Here is a 14,534-nt window from a genome sequence, read left to right as displayed (position 1 = left end):
CTTCTTATGCGCAGAAGTGCAGATGCCGGCAAACCACCTCTTCGCCTTAGGTCCCTCCCCCTTAGATGGGACAGTTAGGATAATGGCAATGCTATAAGTTATTATTTCAAAGGCCTCTAAAACTGCCCTATCCTGTGCATTGGTGTCTTTGCATGCTGATACCTCTGCTGCAAACATCACATACAGATTATCTAAAAACCTTTCCGGAACTACCTTCCCCCACTTCAGTCTACATGATTGGTCCTTGGTGCTAATATCTGAATTTGAAATACCCCTACTCCCTACTTCAATAAAGGCACCTAAGTACAGTAGTTCGAGCAAAAGGAGATTATGGTCACTGTAAATGCTCCAAAGGAAGCTTAATTTGTAGACTGCGGTAGCTAAGGAAGCAGAGATCATTATAAAATCAATAATACTATTGCATCCCCTCCCGGTGAAAGTGTTGAATGAGTATTCTCCCCAGTTTGCTCTGGACAATACAGATTGTTTACTGAAAGAAACCCTTCTAATAATGTGCCTGATTCTGTATGTTCAAAATTTGTAGTTGATTGGAGGAGTTCCCAGTGAGCCTTATTAGAGATACAGTTGGAATTGCATATGTGGGTGTTAAAATCAGCCTAAGATTATGATCTCAAAATAAGAGTGTTTACTCATTCTATAGGTATCGAGGAAACCCTCCATAGCCGCTAGATGTTCTATTGCGGATGAACTGGTAAAAAAATTGTAGAAGTTAACTGTAATAATGAGTAGTGATTCCTAAAAGACAACTCTACCACCAACATGTGGGGAGACTGACACTCTAATCGTCTGGTCTTGCATCCTAGATCAAGGGAAAACAATAAAAGATCCCCGCGGCACATCCTGATGTCATGGGATTTACATGTTTGACATAGAAGTAAACCCACTCAAGTAAAAACTCTCGCCGGTATTCCAAGTTTGTTGTAGGGCAATCAGATGACCTCCCACAAGAGTCCCCCACCAATGGACATCTTCTCTTTTTGTCCCTAGACCTGTGATATTCCACAAGAGTATCCTCAGGCAGTCGGGGCCCACCCCAGAGGGTGCTGTGCTTAGAGGGGGAGCAGACTCTGACATTGTAGGAGCATTATGAACTCCAGAGGTGTCAGGTCTAGATGAAGAGGCACTAGTAAGTGTTGAATAAGTGACTGGAGTAGATGGAGGAGCAGAATCAAGTTTCCCGAATGAAGGAATAAAAATAACAGCCAGGTCCAGGCGTATTTTATCCTGCGGCTCTACCTCAAATAATGGTTATCAATCTATACCATCAAGCCCCTGTAGGCCTCGCATGAGTTCAAATCTATTGGTTAAAGGTAAAACTGATCTGGAGTTGTTAATGTGCGTTGACTTGTGTGTCCTAGTTACCTGAAGCCAGGAACTATTCAAGGTAGAAGGATTGGCAGGGGGTAAAAACACTGAAGGGGGAGCGATCCTCATCAATGTTTCCGGGCTACCCCTGAGGTCACAGTCTAACAACGCATTGAGTTTGGCAGGATGTCTCAAGTTAACTATCACACAGTCCACCTCGATGTTTTTCCCCAGCCTAAATCCCACCCAGCCCACTCTTCTGGCCATGATGATGCCCGAGGATAATCGATGGCCATTCACAATAATGGAGTTACACCAGTGAGTGACCTTATGTATCAAGCCTATTGTGGTCTCCTTACTCCCTTGTGTGATTGGTGGGACCCCCCACCAGTACTATCGCCAAAGGTGCTGACTGGCTGCCAGCTTGAGGCTTTAGGCTCATTAGCAATAGGGTGAAAGGCTATTGCCGAGAGAGTAGCATCCAGCCTTGCATCTAGACCCTCCAGTTTTTTCAGTATCGGTGCTAGAAGTCTAACAAATATGGCCTCCAGTCTTGGTAAAAGTAAGTCAATAAAATGTTCTGGTTCAAAAGTGACTAGCGTTGAAGGCTTTTTGGTCTGAGAGATCGTGGGCTCTTTTGCCACCTGTTTTCTTCTCCTTGGTAGGGGGGCTAGGTAGGCCATCCTCTACCAGTGTCAAGACCGTCCCAGCAAAGGTTCTTCCTGCTGATAAATTTGCCTGGGGGGATGACACCAGCCCGGGGCTAGTCTCTTTCCCTCCCGGGCTATCCGTTATCAGTTTAGCAGATGCAGATTTTCCTATCTCCAGATACAGCCTCCTTTCAGTCGGGGCTATCTCCTTTGACATTACGCTGGCGGCCCTGGTGAGAAACAAATCAATACTCAAGGCGTTGTTGCCCCCAGTCCCTCCAGCTGTTGTTTTTCTTTTGCCCATGTTTAATTAGATTAATTAGGGTTTATCCACACTAAGCAAGGAAACGGGCGGGCAAACCAGGCCTGTGACCAATGATGCAGTACAAAGCCCTTCCAAACCCAAACAGAGGTCACAGAGGGGGCACACTTCACTTGGATATCGAAAGCTTACACTAAACAGTGAAGAAAATAAATCGCAACAGGAGACAAGAAGTATGACAGTACCTTTGCCTTGGTGTCGAGCTTGCATGACTAAGAGACCTGACCTAGCCCGGCCTCATCCAGTCTCAGAGAGGCGCACATGAGGCTGGCCTTGGCCTGGGATATGCCCGGGTGCGGCCCAAACGTGCCCGCGCGCATCCTGCACCGTGGGAGCCCTGCAAGACCCTAAAAATGCCTCATGGCACATCATGTTGGCGGTTGATGCCACAGCGGTGCTAGGGGGCTTTGGTCCTGGCCCCGGTTGCCGCAAAAATGTAGTTCGAGCTCCTGTGCTGCGGGTTCCCTGCAAGGTCTAAAAACGCCTCCTGGCGCTTCGCGTTGGCGGCTGATGCCACTTTGGTGCTTGGGGGCTGTGGTCCTGGCCCTGGTTGCAGCAAGAATGAAGTATGCATGTGTAGATGATGTAGTACATGTACACAAAATTTTTAAATGTATCACATCATTATTGTAGGTGATTCTCGGTATGTAGTCTCTCCCCATGCCTTCATACCCTTCCGACATCTAACCATATAGTCTCAAAAGAAGTATAGTAGGGCACAGACTCATACACAAGCTATTGTTGAGCACACTTTTAGTATCTTTGAGTCATGCTTCAGATATCTTGAGAATTTGGGGAGGGTCTTTCTGCACTGTCCAGAGGTTTAGTGCATGATAGTAGTAACCAGTTGCATTTTGCATAACTTTGCCTTTGACAGAGCTTACATCACCACTGAACTACATACCCATCCAGATTTCCAGGGTTTTGCACAGCACAAAGATCAAGGTGTGCACTTTATTTCCTAGTTTACTTGCTGATTTATTGTGGTTGCAAAATGTCTTTTCAAAGATGGTGGATTATTACAAAGCCTGGGTGGTAAACTCCCCTCCACTCACGCAGTAGGTGGAATTCAGGCACTCCAAGCTCCACAGAAGAACACAGATTCATGAATTCCACCATTCAGGCGTGAGGTGGACGTTTTTACCTGTTCGCATGTTCAAGTTTTCTTTTGGTTCTCAACCATGAGAGCCAAGACTCTTGTGCCGCTTGTGAGGGCATGTGAGACTTCTCACACCCCTAGCGAGCTCCCGCTGGACTTCCCGCTCACTCGCATTGCTTCCAGCCACGATGGCTCCAATCTAGCATCCTTAGTGCTGATCGCAAATGGAGAGGTCAAGCAGCTTTTCTGCTTGAGATTGCAGCTGAGAAGCATTTGGAGTGAATTTTCTTCTTAAACTGGCCGTTGGAGCCATTTAAAAAAAAAATCAAACCAGAAGGAAGTGCCCTAGAGACTCCAACTCCATGTTCCTGTCCAGCAGACTCCTCTCAATGCTTTGTCCCTCTCCTGCTCAATTTTCATTGGGATTTTGAGCTGGAAGGATCACTCTCCTTGTCTTTTGCAGACATCATTGGATTTAGGGACTTTTTTTAACATATCTCAAGTAAGTTGAAAAACTGATGTATAAGGATGTAGTTTGGTTGATTGAGGGCATGCACCTGGATTTATTTGCTCTTTTATTCGATTTTTTAAATTTATTGTGGTGGGTGGCCTGTAATTTTCTAGTGTCTAGTAGTTTTTTTGCATTTAATTTTTCTTCTTTTGTGAAAGAAACATATTGCACACTTTACTACATTTTCTCCCTGTTTTTAATACATTTGCAATGTTGATTTAATTAACTTTGTAGCCTAGTCTGCCAATAGGCCTTCCAGCTAGTAGGCCCCCTACTATTCATGGGTTCATAAAGCAACTGTTTCTGTGGTGTCTGTTGAATTGAAACATCATTCAGGGTATGGATGGAATTGGACTAAAACACAAACATTTTTTGTGATATTTCACTTTTTTCCCCCTGCAACAGTGTATGGGCGGGGTAAGGGTTTTGGAGGTAATGTGTTGTTGTAAACATTTTTAGCCTGGTTAATTTTCATTTTTGGCATTGCTGAATTAATGCTGTGTTGTCTGTGTTAACCTGCCTCTTTTGTCTGGCAAGTATGTGTTTGTATGTGTGTTTGCCATAGGCCACCATTTGCCTTTGTTGTTTATTATGCCATGAGGCCGGGGCCCATTTTGTATGGTCTGTGTCCACCCTAGGCCTGCATGTGTTCGTTGTTTTACAAGCCTCCTGCTTGTTGTTGTGACGATATGGCTGGTGGCCATTTTGTGTAGCCAGCCAGTGCGATTTCCCCATAGGCCTGCATGTCTTCTTTGTTTGTGACCATGCCTCGTTGCTGGTTACTGTTGTTGTGACCATGTAGCTGGCGGTCATTTTGTGTTGTCAGCCAGTGTGCATTCTCCATGGGCCTGAATGTCTTCTTTGTTTGCGGCCATGCCTCCTTGCTGTTGTTGTTGTTCTGACCATGTGACTGGCCGCCATTTTGTGTAGCAGGCCATTGTGCTTTACCCATAGGCCTGCATGTCTTCTTTGTTTGTGGCCCTGCCTTTTTTCTGGTCATAGTTGTGACCATGTGTCTGGTGGCCATTTTGTGTAGCCACCCAGTGTGCTTTTGTCATAGGCCTGCATGTCTTTGTTTGTGGCTTTGCCTTCTTGCTGGTTGTTGTTGATCTGACCATTTGGCTGGTGGCGTTTTTGTGTTACCAGCCAGTGTGCTCTCCCCATAAGCCTGCATGTCTTCTTTGTTTGTGGCTATGCCTTCTTGCTGGCTGTTGTTGGTCTGACCATTTGGCTGGCGGCCATTTTGTGTAACCAGCCAGTGTGCTTTTGCCATAGGGCTGCATGTCTTCTTTGAAATTGTGACCATTCCTCCTTGCTCAGTGTTCGTTGTTGTTGATGACCATGTTGCACTGGCTGGCAGCAATTTTGTGTGTGCAGCCAGTGTGGCGCTTTTCCATAGGTTTCCATGGATGGTTGACAACGGTAGCAATTTATTAAATTCATATGCTTGCAGAAATGTTCACTTATCTTTAACTTTTTCATTTTGATGTATTGAATTTGAGTTGTTTCAATTTTAAAAAATTGCAGTTTTATTTTTGTAATTGAATTTTTTTTTTTAATTGATTTATTTGGATTTTTAAATTTACTACTTTTGTTTTTTTTATTTAAATGTTTTTAATTTGATTTTTTTTTTTACTTTTGGGAAAAAAATCATTAAAAGTTTTTCTTTTAATTTTTTCAATTTCAATTTTTTTTTTTTTTTATTTAGATCTAAACATTTTTTTCCATTTTCCTAACATCTGCCATCAACCCCATGTCTGAAATAGGTTCACTGCGCAGCAGCATTCATTGTCTTAGGATTATTCCATTGTCACCTGCACCTCCCAGAGTGCCATATACCAATGTGATTAACATAAAGCAAAAAGTTACATCTGTATGTTGTTTTTGCTTTTGCTGATCCTTCCTGAGTGTACTACACACAATGAAAGTGTGTTGGTGTGGTTTTACAAATGGATAGTTAGACTGTATTATTGCTAATTCACCACACTAAATTATATTGTTTGTTTGTACTACTACTTGAACTGCAACAATGCCACATTTCACTGATGTTTTTCATGCTTGTTTGCTTTTAGGTGCACAAGAGAAGAGACATCGCCCACAGTACTGCCAGAAGGAAGGCCTGTGCACGACGTGACACGTGACTGACTACACAACACGGTCATCTCTACAGCTTGTTGTGAAGCTAAGTGCCAGTGCCAACTGACAGCTTCAAGATGGCCCCAAAGAAGAGTGTTGCCAAGAAAGGTGCTTGTGGGGAGCAAAAGAAGAAGATTTCCACCACTGGTGTGCTGGCCGCAACGTTTTTCAGGAAAGTTGTGCCTGCTAAACTGGCCTCTGATGAGCAAGCTGAGAGCAGCACTCCTGCATCAGCAGCACCACCCCCCCAATCTAAGCTCAGGACCATGTCTGTCAGTGTGGCAACCAGTTCAATCATGTCCATGCCAACGAGTAGTGATGTTGAATTGGATTTGCCCCTTTCGCAAAGTAGTACAAAATCTTTTCAGTAAACAGAGTAAGGTGGACAGTAGCCACAGCCAGCAATAGTTCATTTTCCTGATGTTGGAGCAGAACAGGAGATTGATCTTCCTTCTGAGGAAGAACCTCCTCTTTTAGAATCATTGTCTCCCAGATCTCCAGCAAGGTAAAGGAAAGGTACCACTCTACCATATTCTCCAAGCACCACTTCTGATGATGATGTTAGGAACATGGAGTTGACCCCGGCAGAGTCCAGGAGACAACTGGAGAGAGAAAAGAAAAGTTCCAGAAAGACTTAGACTCATGGAAGGGGATAAAGAGGATGATGATGATGAAGAGGTAGTCATGGTTGAAGGTGACACATAGGAATCTGACATTGCTGTTTAACCAGCTTTAAGGGATGTGGCACAGGTAGCACAGCCACCAGCTCCCATATTTGCAAAGCCCATGGTGAAACCTGCACCAACGCCTGCCTTGAGAGAGGCAATCAACGACATGCCCACCTACCTCCAACTATCTTCAGGCATTGGCAGTGGCATGGTAAAATAAGTCCCCTTCCCCAATTTGGGACTTATTTATAGTTAGCAAAGAGGGGGAGCATATTGAAGTGTGCACCATTTGCAACACAAATGTTTGTTGAGATAAGCCTGGTACATATTATGGTACTGTAGGCCAGACAACCCATATTAAAAACGCCATACAATCAAGTGGTCATGGTGGTGGAAACATCAGCTACAAGTCCAATCATGATAGAAGGTGATGATGAGGAAGAAGAGGGTGACATCCTCATGCAAAGAAGCTCTTTTCCCAGCAGTTTGCCAGCAGATTCACTTACCTCCTAAACTTCACAATGGCACAAGAAGACTCATAGTGAGATGATGGAGACACCACACCATAAAGTGACTGCCCTACCACCACCACGCCAATTGAGTCTACCACTAGCATCTACTTCTCAAAAGGTGCCTGTGTTAGTGCCCCAAGAAAAGAAGAAAATCTAGGCTATTATTACGGGCATGTTTAAGCAGGAGGGTCTACGAGCAAAGCCCACCCAACTGCATGTTTATACAATGGTAAGGTGGCAAAAATGTTAGCACTGGACCTCCTCTCTGTTTTTTAATGTGGAAGGAGTGGGATTCTTAGAATTTGTGGCAGCCATCTGCCTAAAATGGAAGGTACCAAGGAGGACCTATTTTGCCGTAGTGGCTGATCCAGCGCTGCATCACAATGTGCTGAAGTTGGTTGGACAAGCTTTGCAGCAAAGTGTTGTTTACACCATCCACCGAACAGCAGACATGTGGACCAGTTGTCAGGCGACGGATTACATATGCATCACTTCACACTGGATCCCTTTTGCAGGGATAAAGCACAATTTATTTTCAGGTCTTGGCCCTGAAGAAAGTTTTAAGAGCATTCTGTGGCATGAAGCAGTGGCCATGTTCATGATGGAGAAATCACATACAGCTTTAAATATCTTGGAGGAATTTAACAGCAAGGTGTATGAATGGCTGCGACCCAGAGGACTTTGAATTGGATTAGTTGTCACGGACAATGGCAGTAACATAGTCAAGGCCATGTCAAACAGAGGCTATTTCAGGGTCCTGTATTTGGCCCATTGCATCAACCTGATGATGCAAGACTTACTGAAGAGGAAATACACAACGAGCAACATACTGACCACCTGCACAAGAATCTGCACTTATTTGAGCCATTCTTTAGAAGCCCGGAAGCAGCTGTAGATTATTCAGCGTAATGATAGAGCACCAGTTAAAGCCCTGATACAGGAGGTGCCAACACGTTGGAACTCCACCTTTTACAAGCTGCAACGTCTGTTTGAGTACTACAAACAGATCAATGACTATGTCATTCAAAGAGGAGGGGATGCAGTTGAGAAAGATATGACCATGGATGCGGACGATTGGGTCCTAATCAAATGCCTGACGCAGATGCTACTCTCTTTTTAGGTTTTAACATGGAAAGTTAGCAAGGAGGACAGTACGATGGGCCAAGCTATCCTCTCCAACAAAGCCCAGGGAAAGAAGGCGTCTGAAAGGTTTGCGCTGACAGGTGTGAATTAAAACACAGAAGCGCATGCCTTGGTTGAGACCTAAGTCCTGCGGTTGGCTTCAAATATGAGGCTGCAACATGATATCATCAAGCCCAAAGAGTATATATGTGCCAGGCTACTTGCTCCAAGGTACAAAAAATTCTGCCCACTTTCATTCCTTTCTTCTGAAGGAGATGTTTAAAAATACAAGAGGTGGATTGGAGAGCAAGGTGGAGACTTGGAAGAAGAACAGCTGGAACTTCAAGTCCCAACCAGCAATTCTGAGGTGCCGCCTTTCAAATTACAGAGAGGGCAATCGTGTCTAACAGCAGCCAATAACACCATCAACCAGAACACCGGCAACAACAGCAATAGAAGGACCAGACCCAACCTCTTCATTGTATTGGTTTCAATTGGCAGGGCTCAAGTCTAGTGCAGAGGTGATGGCAAAACAGTTTGAGCAAGTGGCAGTACCAATGACCATCCACAGGATGTTCCAGGAGTATCTGGATGATCCAAAAGAGATCTATGTGGATCAAAATCCATTGATGTGTTGGTATGAGAAGATGCGTCAATGGCCAGAGCTCAGCAGGCTGGCAATAAAGTGACTGGCTCGTCCTGTCACCAATGTGTCTGCTGAACGTGTGTTCAGAGCAGTTGGTATGGTCATCACAGTGAGAAGGGCCAGTCTCTCACCTCAAAATATGGAGAGATTGACTATGATCAAAATGAACCAACATTTTGTACCACACAATTACACAGTTGCTGAATCAGCAGCACAGGAGAAGGAGGATGATTGGTCTGAAATTGAATCAAGTGTGTTATCTGGCCAGCTTCTGGCTGAACCACCTGAGTTTGAGGATGAACTCTACTTACCGGACTAAGGGCCTCATAACGATATCGGTCGGAAATCATTGACTTCAATGGGAGCCTGTGTTCCGACCAACTACACAGGCTCCTATTGAAAAATGGGGTAGTTGAGGAAAACCTTGCACCCTGTGACGGGCACCCCATGGTGCCTGCCACACTGTGCATGGTTGTAGAGAGGGGCCCCATGGGTACCACCATGGGCCCCAACTGGAGGCCTCCAGGTAAAGGCAGTCCTGCTACAGGCCCCCAAAGTCAGTTTCTGACAGCCTTTTTATGTCAGACAGACTGATTCGGAAAGGCTGTCCGAATCTGACATCATAATAAGTAGTTCAGAAACTCGGCCGATAGACCTGTATGATCTGGCTCCGAATGACTCGGAGTCTCCAAATGCTGGTCGGAACTGAGTCAGAAAGACCGAACGGTTCTCTTTCCATCATTATTGGTCGGTTGGAAATGTTTCCTGATTGTCGGAAACATGGGTTCCCACACAGGTTAGGAAAATCCGGCCAACATCGTAATGAGGCCCTAAGTATTCCAGTGCCCCTACAGAACTTTCTATTTTTTTCTCATTGAACTTAGTTCTTTCTTTGTGAAAAACACAAAACAATTAGCTAGAGGGACATTGTTATTTTGGTGTCAGGTTTATGCTGCCCCGCATTTTGATTAGTCACATATATATTGTCGGATTGCAATTGGACCATTGTGCATTGAAGAAGCCTCCACAATTTCTTCATCACATTGGGGACAATGCCTGCCCCCCTCGCATGCCTATTGCCTAATACTTTTTGCATTACTTAGCACTAGAAGGTCTGTCCCATAAAAAAATTTATTACCTACAAGACTGCCTTCCAATACCAAATTCTAATGTGTTGCCTGACTGAATACCTATCTGAACTACGCATGCATGGATTGGATGAGGTAACTATTGCAACAGTGAGTGACTGATTGCGTGAGTGATGATTTAAGTTGACTGATGATTCATGTGGTGGCAGACACTGAGGGAGGAAGTGTGTTTAAGTGTAATATCGGAAATTTCTTGAGATGATTATTGATTTGTATTGTTTGGGGCTTGAGTGATGGGCACTCATTCTTTCCCTGTAGATGAGGATCATCCCTTTCACACTTCACCAGAATCAATTGAAGGGTGTTCTCCTTTTTTTCTGGTTCTTCAGAGACCAGAACAGTCACTTTGGTTAAAAAACAAAAACTTAAGCAAAATACTGCAATTCTGTTTCTCTACTTGTTCTTCAACAGCAATGCATTTAGCATCCATCTTGCTCGGGTCATCGTGATTCATGATGATGATGACTGGTCTGGGACGGCGTTACTCGGTGTCAGGACTGGAGGAGTATCATGGAAGAACTCAGGGCGGGCACTGCGGGACTACCTTATCAATAGCTAGAAGCAAGAAGGTGTTGAGTATCGAATTAATTTCAATGGTAGACCAAGAGTCTGAGGCTTATACTGAGCTGTGTGGAATAGAGAGAGGTATGTTTGTGAAATGCTGCTCTGTGAGTATTGAAGAGAGTGACCCAACTAGGGTCACTTGGGTCACTCTTGACCTCCTCTAGCCTTCCAAGAAATGAAGAGTCGATGACACAGTAGAGAATGAAATCTAACTGGTTTATTCACAAAGTATACTGCAGTGGAGTCCAGTGTGACTAGCCTCCTATGATGGCTGACGAGGGACTGACTCTTACAAGCATATAGTTACATTATGTATGTTGCGGAACCCACAAAGACAGGCCTGTCATGGAAAAACACTGGTAGATGTTGTGATACAATGGAGGTACAGAACATAAGTTTCAATTCCGCAGCCTGGCACAAGCTATCTACTGCCCAAGGTCGTCTGGCTTATGCTCCCTACTAGGCAGGTGGGAGAAGGCCTCTACGCAGAGAGAAAGGCATACGTTAATGAGCAAGATTCAACATCTTAAGAAACAAAACTCCCCAAGGACCATTTCTCATAAATGATACAGTGACAGTTTCGATTATATTACAAAATGGCGTCTACATCGAGAAAATGGTAGCACAGATGTAAACCTAACTTATATAACATCTGCCGTTGTTAATTTAATATGCATCAAGCAAGGATGTAATATAAGATAGCTAAATAAATGCTACCGTAATACCAGACGAAATACGAGTAATATGGCAGCTATACATTTCAATTCTAACAGTATGTGTGTGTCTGTTGGACTTGTGACAAAAGTGATACAATGAGCGCTTTTTTTTTTTGCACCGCCTCTAAGTCTTCTTGATACACTCCTCAAGAGGCATACCTTCCATTTGTCCTTCTCCTTGACTCTAAAATACAGTTTCTCTTTTACAATCCACAGGCGTTCTTCTAGTCTCCTATATGAACGAAAGACGAAAGCTAGCTGAGCTCAACAACACTCCTGCTTACCTACCAGATCAGTGCAGAGAGGCCCCAAAGAGTAGACATTCCCGTGGAGCATGCAGATGCACCACGCAATTTTGCAACACTATTATTTTTCTTTAAATAATCATATTAACTAGGAGAATTGGGTGAGTGGGTTCACTCTTTAACTTAGAAGACAGAACATTTAGATATATAATAAATTAGGTCTCAGGACAGAAGGACTGTTTGCAATGATTGTATCTGCTCTCTGCATGTATCTGCACTCATTCCTTTATTTCCATCTAAAAACAGATTGATGGCGAATTATGTGCGGCTGCTTATTGCCCAGGTAAATGTTGGCATTGTGTTGTAGTGTTTGTCTTTGTCAAACATTTCTCCAAATCCTATTACCTATCCATTTATCGAACCCCTAACTCTCTTGCCCTGAGCTGTGGGATTTATTGATGTGTAGTTTAAATTTCACCATTAATGGATCACACACTTGGTGGGACGGATGTAGTGAAATCAACACCAACTTACTTTAGAATCTTCTAAGCAGTAGCCCACATCAGCCCATTACCAACCCACACATTAAATATTATCCATATTTTTTAAGATATAGAATGAAGAACATGTCAGCATCATCATTCAGGCCTTGTGCTGCCTAACCTTAGCATGTCCACTCCAGACTTTGAGTCTATTTTTTATGACTTGAGGATTTAACATTGAAACTGACTAGTATTGCTATTTTTTTTATTTCAGCACAATCCTGCATTCTCATTCTGTTATCATATAGTACTCAGGTAGAGTCAATTTGTTGGTAAATCTTTGATAAATATGTAACCCACTTACTCAGTCAGTCTACTTCCATCTAGTTGCCTATGATGGATAATCAATCAAACATTCAGATAAATCCCACAGTTGGAGCTTACCTGGATGGAACTGCAAGTGGGACCATGCTTGTGAAGTTGTGATGCCTCCCCTGTTATTGTTGCATGTATATTCAGGTAAGATAACTAGTATGGATGTAATTTAAATGAATATGAAATACATGAATTGCTACTGTTTTTTTCTAGATAGTTCTACACAATATAGGTCATCACAGCAGCATTCAACATAATGGTCAAGATAGTTAGAAAAGTATAAGCCTAAACTCTGTAACTAAGGGCTACGCTCTCACTCAAGTTACAAGCACATAAACAGGCTGAGTAAAACTACTTGAAGGCAGCAGTGCAAAGTAAAAGTAAAATGAACTACTTCAGGCTTCAATTTAGATAAAAAAAATGTTTCCCTCTTTATTTGTTTACAGAGCAACCAACCCTCTCCACCCAAACAAAACACCCACCCCTCTCCCAAACAAAACTGACCCAAGCACCAAAACTCAAAATGCACGGGAAAAAAGCTCTCCAGTCCCTACTCCCTTCCTGACTCTACACCCAGCCAGAACAAACAACAAATCCCTCCCACCAAAACAAAAAAATTAAAAAGTGCTAGAAGAGGGCATTATGGACGTCGGTCCTGAGCTAGTCCAGCCTCTGCTCCATAGTGTTGAGCCGGTCTCTATGGTGTCCAGACGCTGAAGGATGAGGCCCAGCAATGGCCAGTTGCCATTGTGTTTGGGGTGGTGTAGTTGGCAGGTGGTGGTGCTGGCAATGGGATAGCTGGGAGGCTGGAGGCTGAGGGGGACCGGCTGCACTGGGGCCCGGCTGTTGTGCATTCCTTTTCTCCTCCTCTTCCTCTTCCAGGACCACCAGCAACCGGTATTGCAGCTTGAAATGCTTTGGCCTCTGCTGACTCAATTGGGCCACTCTCTCCTGCCTGTTGGGTGGTCTGGCTGGAGCAGCAGGAGCAGCTATATCGGGAAAAACAAAAAAGACAAATTCTAATTAATGCTCTGTGCAAACAATTGTTTTAAATTACTGGGTGGCACAGTATCAGTACATTGCTGGTCCCCTACGGCCATTGCAATGTATTTGATGTGGTTATGGTAAGCTAGTCACAAGGCCAACTTTATGTTTTACCCACACATGTGGCCAAACATAGAAAAACACTGACTGTGTGGCAGCAAAGAATTAATAGGTAGAGAATAACATCAAAGGTTTTTAAAAAACGGTGATGTGATTTTTTTTTTCTTCTAAAGGCTTTTCCAGTAACTATAAACAGAGTCAGACACTTTGAGTGGAAAATTAAATGACTTCTCATTGATTAGTACGGCATTATGCACTAAATAGAGTACAAGTTGTGTGTGGTGGTAAAATAATGACTGCAGATGTAGTTGACAATGATCTATTTTTAGTTCCAATGGCCCTGCTCTTCGCCAAATGCATTTCTCTTTCTACCCTGTCTCCAAAGAGGCAGTTGAATAATAAATAAGATACTACGTCAGGCACACACCTAATACACACACTTCATCTAGGAAATGCAGATATTTGTTTTTTTTTATAAGAAACCTTTATTACACATTAAAAAGATACAAACAAGGGCCTAAAACCACAAGGGCCGGCCGCTAAAAAGCTCGGGAGCCAGCAAGGCAACGCCATACATTCAAATGAGCCAGAAGCAAAAGCTCCCGAAAGTTCGTAAGCACATATAACAGGCCGCGGCCATAGTCCAAGGGCGATCAAAAAGGACGGTTTCATATTTTCTATTAGAAAAAAAAAAAAAAAAAACAACAATAACACACAAACAAGGCAATGAGAGTCCGAAATAGCAGCGTGCACTCCCCAGGACGAGGGAAGATCCACATTATCTGGAATAACTCTTGACAGGAGGTGGTAGTGGGGGGCGGCGGAGAAGAGGACAAAGCATACACAATTACGTAGAATGTGCGGCTAGGGGGACAAAGCGACGTCGACCTCTCGCGGCAGAGGCAGAG

The 14,534-nt window shown here is 43.7% G+C and overlaps 1 protein-coding gene across 2 annotated transcripts in view; it reads right to left on the bottom strand.

Annotated features, from left to right (window-relative positions):
* The window catches only part of LOC146805015 (acetylserotonin O-methyltransferase-like), a 498,870-nt gene that overhangs the window by 130,144 nt on the left and 354,192 nt on the right, over positions 1 to 14,534 (bottom strand). The window contains exon 7 of one of the 2 annotated variants that reach the window (XM_085622165.1): positions 10,902 to 13,511. The exons of the other annotated variant lie outside the window; for it this stretch is intronic. Within the exon in view, the coding sequence (XP_085478291.1) occupies positions 13,183 to 13,511 (329 nt within the window). The 3' untranslated portion in view covers positions 10,902 to 13,182. Of the gene's footprint in view, positions 1 to 10,901; positions 13,512 to 14,534 lie in introns of those variants that run through there. 2 annotated transcript variants of the gene reach the window in all.

The sequence above is a fragment of the Triturus cristatus genome, chromosome 8 (assembly GCF_964204655.1).
Source record: "Triturus cristatus chromosome 8, aTriCri1.1, whole genome shotgun sequence".
NCBI classification, from domain to species: domain Eukaryota; kingdom Metazoa; phylum Chordata; class Amphibia; order Caudata; family Salamandridae; genus Triturus; species Triturus cristatus.
Note: the sequence above shows the minus strand (reverse complement) of the source record. Positions and strands in the feature narration are given on the sequence as shown.